General features: G+C 42.0%; 1 protein-coding gene across 2 annotated transcripts; it reads right to left on the bottom strand.

Moving 5' to 3' along the window:
* Nucleotides 1-322: 322 nt before the first annotated feature.
* TMCO2 (transmembrane and coiled-coil domains 2) lies at nt 323-3,843 on the bottom strand. 2 transcript variants are annotated; one of them, XM_040456990.1, is made up of 2 exons: nt 3,507-3,843; nt 323-726 (listed from the first exon to the last, which is right to left on the bottom strand). In XM_040456990.1, exons 1-2 carry the CDS (start codon nt 3,747-3,749, stop codon nt 412-414), a joined length of 558 nt encoding a protein of 185 aa, XP_040312924.1. In that variant the 5' UTR covers nt 3,750-3,843; the 3' UTR covers nt 323-411. The 2 variants fall into 2 exon arrangements, with proteins under 2 accessions (XP_040312924.1, XP_040312934.1); XM_040457000.1 differs by having other exon boundaries at nt 3,618-3,843.
* Nucleotides 3,844-7,382: the final 3,539 nt, after the last annotated feature.

The following is a 7,382-nucleotide window of genomic DNA, read 5'->3' as shown; positions in this document are numbered from 1 at the left end:
GCACAAGAGCCAGCCTACCTTTACAGGACAGTCCACACCATTGCCCTTCAACAGCACTTTCTTGCTGTTTTTATCGCATCCAATCCAACCTCTTCAGCGTGGAACCCAAGGTTGCATCCCTGACCCACTTTCCCTTCTTTTCCCATCCCACATATTCCGGTTTGGTCATCCTTGTCGCAATATGCCTGTTTATGGTCTCCAGCCTACCAAGTGACATCAGTATCTCAGAGACATTTTTAACGACGACTATACCCCACATTACCCCACCGCACACGTCAGTAGAAGCTGGGCCCTAGTGAACAGAGAGCCCGTCCTTGCAGGGTAATTTCAATATAGTTCTCTATCTTTATTGATACACCACCACACACATGAGGGAAAAAACAGTGCTTTTCTGGAAGAGATTGGAGTCTGTCACATTTCAGATGTGGAAGTAAATCCTGATGCGGGCAAGGGACTCTGGCAGTCAGAGCAGCTGCAGTAGGGCTCAGAGGAGCAATCCCTCTTCGTGGCAGGTTTGTGGGAAATGATCATCCCCTCCAGGTCCTTCACTTTGTTTTCCACCGTCTGAAGTTTTTTCAAAATTCTCTCTTGCAGACCCAAGGACAGGAAGAAGTTATTGTCTTGACCCGGGAGAGCGTTCCCTTCTGGGTTGACCAGCAAAGCCTGAAAAAAATCTGCGCTCTTCTTGTAAAGTTTGTAGAGTGTGATGATAAACAACAATATTTTCTAAAATAAAACAACAGAGGTTGAACGTTACTTGTTTATTCGCACGAATGCCTCAGTTTACTAACAGAGTCAAAACAAAAACCTAACAGTAACAATAATTCCTCATCCCTATGCCAAGGCTTCTGTTTAACAAAACACCTTCACATCTTTTTTGTCTTTTGATCTTTACCACAAAACACAGTGATACGCAGGTCAGGGATTATTAGTTGCATTTAATTAGTGAAGATGATAATAATAGATATCATTTACTAAAAATTTGTCACAGGCAGGGATCTGTGCTAGGAGGGCGTTTTGCCTATGCATGACCTGTTTATGTAGGAAAAAACCAGAACTGGGTAGCCATTTAAATACCTTCCAGTTTGGACCCTGCCATTGTCCAAGGTTGTATACTTGGGAATGGTAGAGCCAGGACTGAAACCCAGGAATTCTGACTTCCGTGTAGGTTCCCTCAGGACACAGTGGTCTGAAAAACTAGGTTTCCTGGTCCTGGGGGAAAAATTTTTTTTTTTTTTTCAATTTAGCCTACCTTACCTTTTTTTTTTTTAATTTTTTTTTTAACGTTTTTTATTTTTGAGACAGAGAGAGACAGAGCATGAATGGGGGAGGGTCAGAGAGAGGGAGACACAGAATCTGAAACAGGCTCCAGGCTCTGAGCTGTCAGCACAGAGCCCGACTCGGGGCTCGAACTCACGAACTGCAAGATCATGACCTGAACTGGAGTCAGCCGCTTAACTGGCTGAGCCACCCAGGCGCCCCTGGGGGAAAATTTTTAATGATCTAGGATAGATTCCTGTCAGGATAAAAAAAACCCAAACAACCAATCATCTTTCATCCTTGTTATGATAACTGGCCCTGTTTATTGAGTACTTCGTGCGTACTGAGCTTTACATACACAATATCTCCTTTAACCCTCACTACAACTCTAAGAGAGGCACTGTTAGCAAACCCATCCTACAGATAAAGGAAAGTGGGGTTTTGGAGGCTGGTTGCTGTCAGTCAACACAGCAAGCGACGGAACCAAGGTTTGAGCCCCCGCAGTCCGACTCCAAAGCCCTTGCTGTTAACCACTTGTTATACTACCTCTTTTTCTTGGCTGAGGTGTCCGGAGGGCTGAGGGTTCATCTAATTGAGCTGAACATTAACCAGACAAGAGCAGAACCCAGAATTATAGAAAACAGTTTGGGTTTTTGGCCTTATATTCTTCTATTAGCTAACTGAAGTGCATGTATACACACATATCTCTGTTGGGGATTTACGTTAGTTAGATTACATTAAATGAGATTTTGGAGATTTGAATTTGGCATCCTAAACGTTGGGTTCAAATCTCAGATTTGCCAGTTTTTACAGTCTATGTCAACTTGGTTCAGTGATAACCAAGTTCGCTTGCCTACAAAATGGAGGTGATAATGAAAATGAAACCTCTATATGAAAACAACCTCTATCCACTTCATGTTATTGTTGGGATTCTAAAAACATTTTGACTAGGGGCTTCTGGGTGGCTCAGTCAGTTGGCTGTGGCTCAAGTCATGATCTCACGGTTCATGGGTTCTGCTTGGGATCCTCTCTCCTTCTCTCTGCCCCTCCCCCAAGCACACTTTCACACACATATTCTCTCTCTCATATAAACTTAAAAAAAATTGGGGGGATCCTGGCTGGCTCAGTTGGTTAAGTGTCAGACTCCTGATTTCAGTTCAGGTCATGATCTCATGGTTTATGGGTTAGAGTCCCCCATTGGGCTCTGCTGACAGGCAGAGTCTGCTTAGGATTCTCTCTCTCCCTCTCTCTCTGCCCCTCCCCTGCTCTCTCTCTCAGAAACAAATAAACATTAAAAAAAAAAGAAAGAAAGCATTTTGACTACCTTGTAAATATAGCTATTATTGCTGGTGATAAAACTATGAAGTTATTATTATTGGTGATTACAAGTATGTAAAATCCTCAATGTTTCTTACAATCCCAGCCAATTATGCTCCTATTCCCCAGAAGAATCCCTGTTTATTGAGTCTGATATTGTTGGGTTTTTTTTCAATGTTTTATTTATTTATTTATTTATTTATTTATTTATTTATTTATTTGTGTGTGTGTGTGTGTGTGTGTGTGTGTGTGTGTGAGAGAGAGAGAGAGCGAGCATGAGCAGGCGGGGGTGGGGGGCAGAGAGAGAGGGAGACAGGATCTGAAGCAGGATCTGTGCTCTCAGCGGAGAGCCTGACGTGAGGCTCAGACTCATGAACAGCAAGATCATGACCCGAGCTGATGTCAGATGCTTAACTGACTGAGCCAGCCAGGTGCCCAAGCCTGATATTGTGAAAACAAAGAAATAATGAAAATATCGGTGCCTAATGAATATACATGCCTTGACATCAGGTACAGAGCAATGTCACAGTAAGAACGCAAAGCCAAACCCAAGATCCCAATTATCCTTGCAATGCCTATTCTATGAAAAGGTGCCCCTAATGGTGTCAGGCACATAGTAAAAACTCAAAGATGAATATGTGATCAAATAAGTTTGAGGTTAAGCTGCCTTCTCAGTTTATAAGCTTGTTTCATCTGTTTTATTCTAAAACAGGCCAAAAACCACTGTGAGAGAGAGAGCGTTTTATGCTCGAAACCTAACTGGCAAAAGTTTTTAAGGATAACCCAGTTTCAACCAATTTCAGAGATTAGGGTTCATCCTTTCCTCATCTGCATGGTCTTAAAATACAGGTATAGCAGCAATGTGGGAGAGAACTAACCAAGTTTCAATTTCTAACTATTTAAATTCCTCTGGAACAAAAGAGTATGACCTGAATTGACCGAACACTTCGTTTCCATAAGATATATACTCCTACTCCCAACAAAAGCAAAAAAGAAATCCCCAGGATAACTTGCATAATTGGAGCAAGGGTATCTAGTACTCCAAAATTTGTTTGCTGAGGTGGACTAGTCTCTCCCAGAAGAGTTGCTTGTAGCCACTTCCATATTGAGCTCAGAGAGTGATATTCTACGAGGTTGTCCCAGACAGAAGATGAGGACAAAGATGTTGACATTTTAGTAAGACAGCAGCTCCTGGAACTACATGTGCAGAGGCTTCAGGAACCTAGATATGGGCTAGGGAGCGTGGCCTTGGAGCCGAGGTGTTCTGGAGCCATTGTGAACTGTACATTGTGATGTCACTGTTTCAAAGGTCAGCTTGCTTCCCACTCACCCGGTGAACTTTCTCACTCAGAACAAACCAGCTACTGGCCTGGATTTTCGGTTCAGTCATACTGCTTTCTCTGATCTTTGGCAAGTTCTAGGTCTAGCCCAGCACTGTCCAATTGAACTTTCTGCAATGATGGGAATATTCTGTATCTGCTCTGTCCAATGTGAATAGTGTGGCCAAGGAATTGGATTTTACATTTTATTTAATTATAACTAGATAAATTTAATTATTTAGCCAATGTGGCTAGCGGTCACTTTCTTGGGGAGTGTAGATATAAAACGCTTCCAACAATACACTGAAGAGACAGCAATTATTAACTGAGGTTAAGTGGAGATTTGAGGATTTAAAGAAAGTTTTCCTGAAGAGTGAATAGTTTGCTCTTTAGGGATTAGGTAAATGTGGAGGGGGGATATTACTAGATCATTTTGTAGCATTCCCTTTTTTCACATGTCACTATTGTTTAGAAATTGTGATCTTTGGGAAGACTTTAAACATATTTGAGCCTCATTTTGCTCATCTCTTTACAGATGGGAATGCCACATCTTTTGCAAGGTTTATGTTAGAAACAAATGATACCATTTTCTAAACACTTGGTAAACAGTAGCGTGCTGTACAACAACTTAAATCACATGTTATCAAAACAATTATTGGCTACTACCTATGTATTTTCAACAAGGAGGTATGAAAATACAAAATGTATGGTCTGTACCTAAAAAACTTACATGAAAAGAGTTCACACACAAGCGTATGAACTGTGAGATCAATTGTGAAGACAACCAAGAATCCAAAAGTGGGTTTGCACCAAGAAGAGGGAGAGGCAGAAAAAGGAAGAAAAGGGGTCAGTTATGACAATTTTTGGAAAAATATTGTGTGATGCTATTCCAATCTGCTCATTCTGGTCGAAAGGACAGCAAGAGGGAGGCCTGGTAGAGGCAAGAACTGTTTTGTTCTTGCAAGAAGGGGAGGTAAGGCAAGTTGCTTGAGGTGCCAGAGACACATCCAGAAGACAGAGTCCAGAGTGCCGTTGGAAATGTACTTGCGTCAGGATGAAATGATCTACTGGTTCAGGAGTGACTGCTATTGATGTTAAACCCACAGTTTCCTAGTGACTGAACGAAAAATCTTTTCTAGCAAGGAATAAAAGGGACTCAGATAAGACTTTGGATTTGGCTATTAAAGGTTAAAATAGGTCAGAAACTATTAAAGAATGCCAATCAGAAACTTTTTGGAGAAAGATAGGGCTGTGACAACTAAATCATTGCTTGAGAATCTCTATACTAGATTAGACCCCCTGTTACATGGCACCTCTCACTTTACTTTCAAAGCACTTAACACAATTATAGTTATTTGTGAAATTTTTGGTTTCACATCTGTCTTTCCTATTATCAACTTGAAGACAGGGACCATGTCCCTTTTATTGACTACTGTATCCCTAGGGCTTGGCACATAGGAGAAGTCTAAATATTAAGTGAGGGGTGCCTGGGTGGCTCAGTCTGTTAAGTGTCCAACTTCAGCTCAGGTCATGATCGCACGGTTCATGAGTTCAAGCCCCGCATTGGGCTCTGTGCTGACAGCTCAGAGCCTGGAGCCTGCTTCAGATTCTTTCTCTCCTTCTCTCTCTGCCCTTCCCTTGCTCACACTCTTTCTTTCTCAAAAATAAACATTAAAAACTTTTTAAAATAAAATATTAGATGAATGCAAAGTCCCCTGGAAGAATTCAAAATATCTTTATGGCCTACACTGTTCATTCATCAAGTGCGTATTACCATATCTGTGCACTTGTTTGGGTAGAATCCTTTTATTTTTATTTTATTTTTTAAGTTTATTTGAGAGAGAGAGAGAGAGGGAAAGAGAGAGAGAAAGTGGGGGAGGGGCAGAGGGAGAGGAAGAGAGAGAGAATCCCAAGCAGGCTCCACACTGTTAGCTTACATCCCGCTGCAGGGCTGGAACTCACAAACCACAGATAATGACCTGAGTCGAACTTGAGTTGGATGCTTAACTGACTGAGCCACCCAGGTGCCCCTGGATAGAATCTTTATAGAGTAACTGTTAAGAGGATAGGCCTTTGGGAATACAATGGATCTGGGTTAAAACTTTTGGCTCTCCTATTCACTAACCTTGTTACCTTGAGCAAATTACTTAACTCAAGCCTTAATACCTTGTGACGTGGGGTAACTTTTACCTTGTAGGCCTAGAGTGAGAAGTTGAAAACTTGTGTAAAAGAATAAGCTACCCATAGAGGTAAGTGCAACTATTATTTGTAGTGACATTTACAAATGCAAGGTATTGTAAATCTCCATAGTATAACATACCTTAAAAGAACCTAGTCGAGGGGCACCTGGGTGGCTCAGTCGGTTGAGCGTCCGACTCCGGTTCAGGTCATGATCTCGCAGTTCGTGAGTTCAAGCCCCGCGTCGGGCTCTGTGCTGACAGCTCGGAGCCTGGAGCCTGCTTCGGATTGTGTCTCCTTCTCTCTCTGCCCCTTCCCCGCTCATGCTCTGTCTCTGTCTCTCAAAAATGAATAATACATGTTAAAAAAAATTAAAAAGAACCTAGTCCAAAAACCCATTTATAGTTTGACTCCCTTCTTTGACACCTGAACATATCCAAAGATGAATTATCACTATGCAAGACATCTCAGCCCACATTTTTAATTTTTTTTAATTTTTAAAAAAATTTTTTTAAATGTTTATTTATTTTTGAGACAGAGAGAGACAGAGCATGAATGGGGGAGGGTCAGAGAGAGGGAGACACAGAATCTGAAACAGGTTCCAGGCTCTGAGCTGTCAGCACAGAGCCTGACGCGGGGCTCGAACTCACGGACCGAGAGATCATGACCTGAGCCGAAGTCGGCTGCTTAACCGACTGAGCCACCCAGGCGCCCCTCACATTTAATTTTTTAATTTTAAATATTTACTTTTGAGAGACAGAGGGACAGAGCATGCCAGCTGAGCTGTCAGCACAGAGTCCGACGCGGGGCTTGAAGTCACCAGCCATGAGATCATGACCTGAGCTGAAGTCAGACACTCAACCGACTGATCCACCAGGCACCCCTCAGCCCACCTTTAGATAGCGTCATCCATCCATCTATCTACTGGGCCAGCCATCAGTCACTTCCACATCAGACTGTATTAAGACTTTTTGACTTACATGCTGCAATTTATGAATCACGCAGTGCCTACTTTTAAACCTTCAAAAGGTTCTTCATTGACTTTCAAACAAAATCTGAAATCTAGAAGCTAGTTACTTGGCACTAAAATATGGTTGCTGCTTACCTATCTATCCAACCTTCTCTCTTTTCCCTTTCCCATTTTTTTCTCTCAGCATGAGCTATACCAGACTTGTCAAGGTCATGAACACACCACAAAGCCTTTCCACACAACAGGATTATCCTCTCTGGATAATTCCTATTGATTCTTCAGGTTTCAGTTCAAACATGGCTTCCTCAAGGAAGCTCTTCCTGGCCTTTTTGTTTTTT

This window comes from Herpailurus yagouaroundi, unplaced genomic scaffold (genome assembly GCF_014898765.1).
Source record: "Herpailurus yagouaroundi ecotype Mexico unplaced genomic scaffold, PumYag 77, whole genome shotgun sequence".
Lineage (NCBI taxonomy): Eukaryota > Metazoa > Chordata > Mammalia > Carnivora > Felidae > Herpailurus > Herpailurus yagouaroundi.
This window is presented reverse-complemented; position numbering and strand designations above follow the sequence as displayed.

Excerpts from the sequence above, each read along its gene's own strand:
- TMCO2 (XM_040456990.1), bottom strand. The coding sequence starts at position 3,749 with ATGTCAACATCTTTGTCCTCATCTTCTGTCTGGGACAACCTCGTAGAA. Across the intron at positions 727-3,506 it reads GAAGTGTTCGGTCAATTCAG|AAAATATTGTTGTTTATCAT; the intron begins GTCATACTCTTT and ends GTTTTATTTTAG.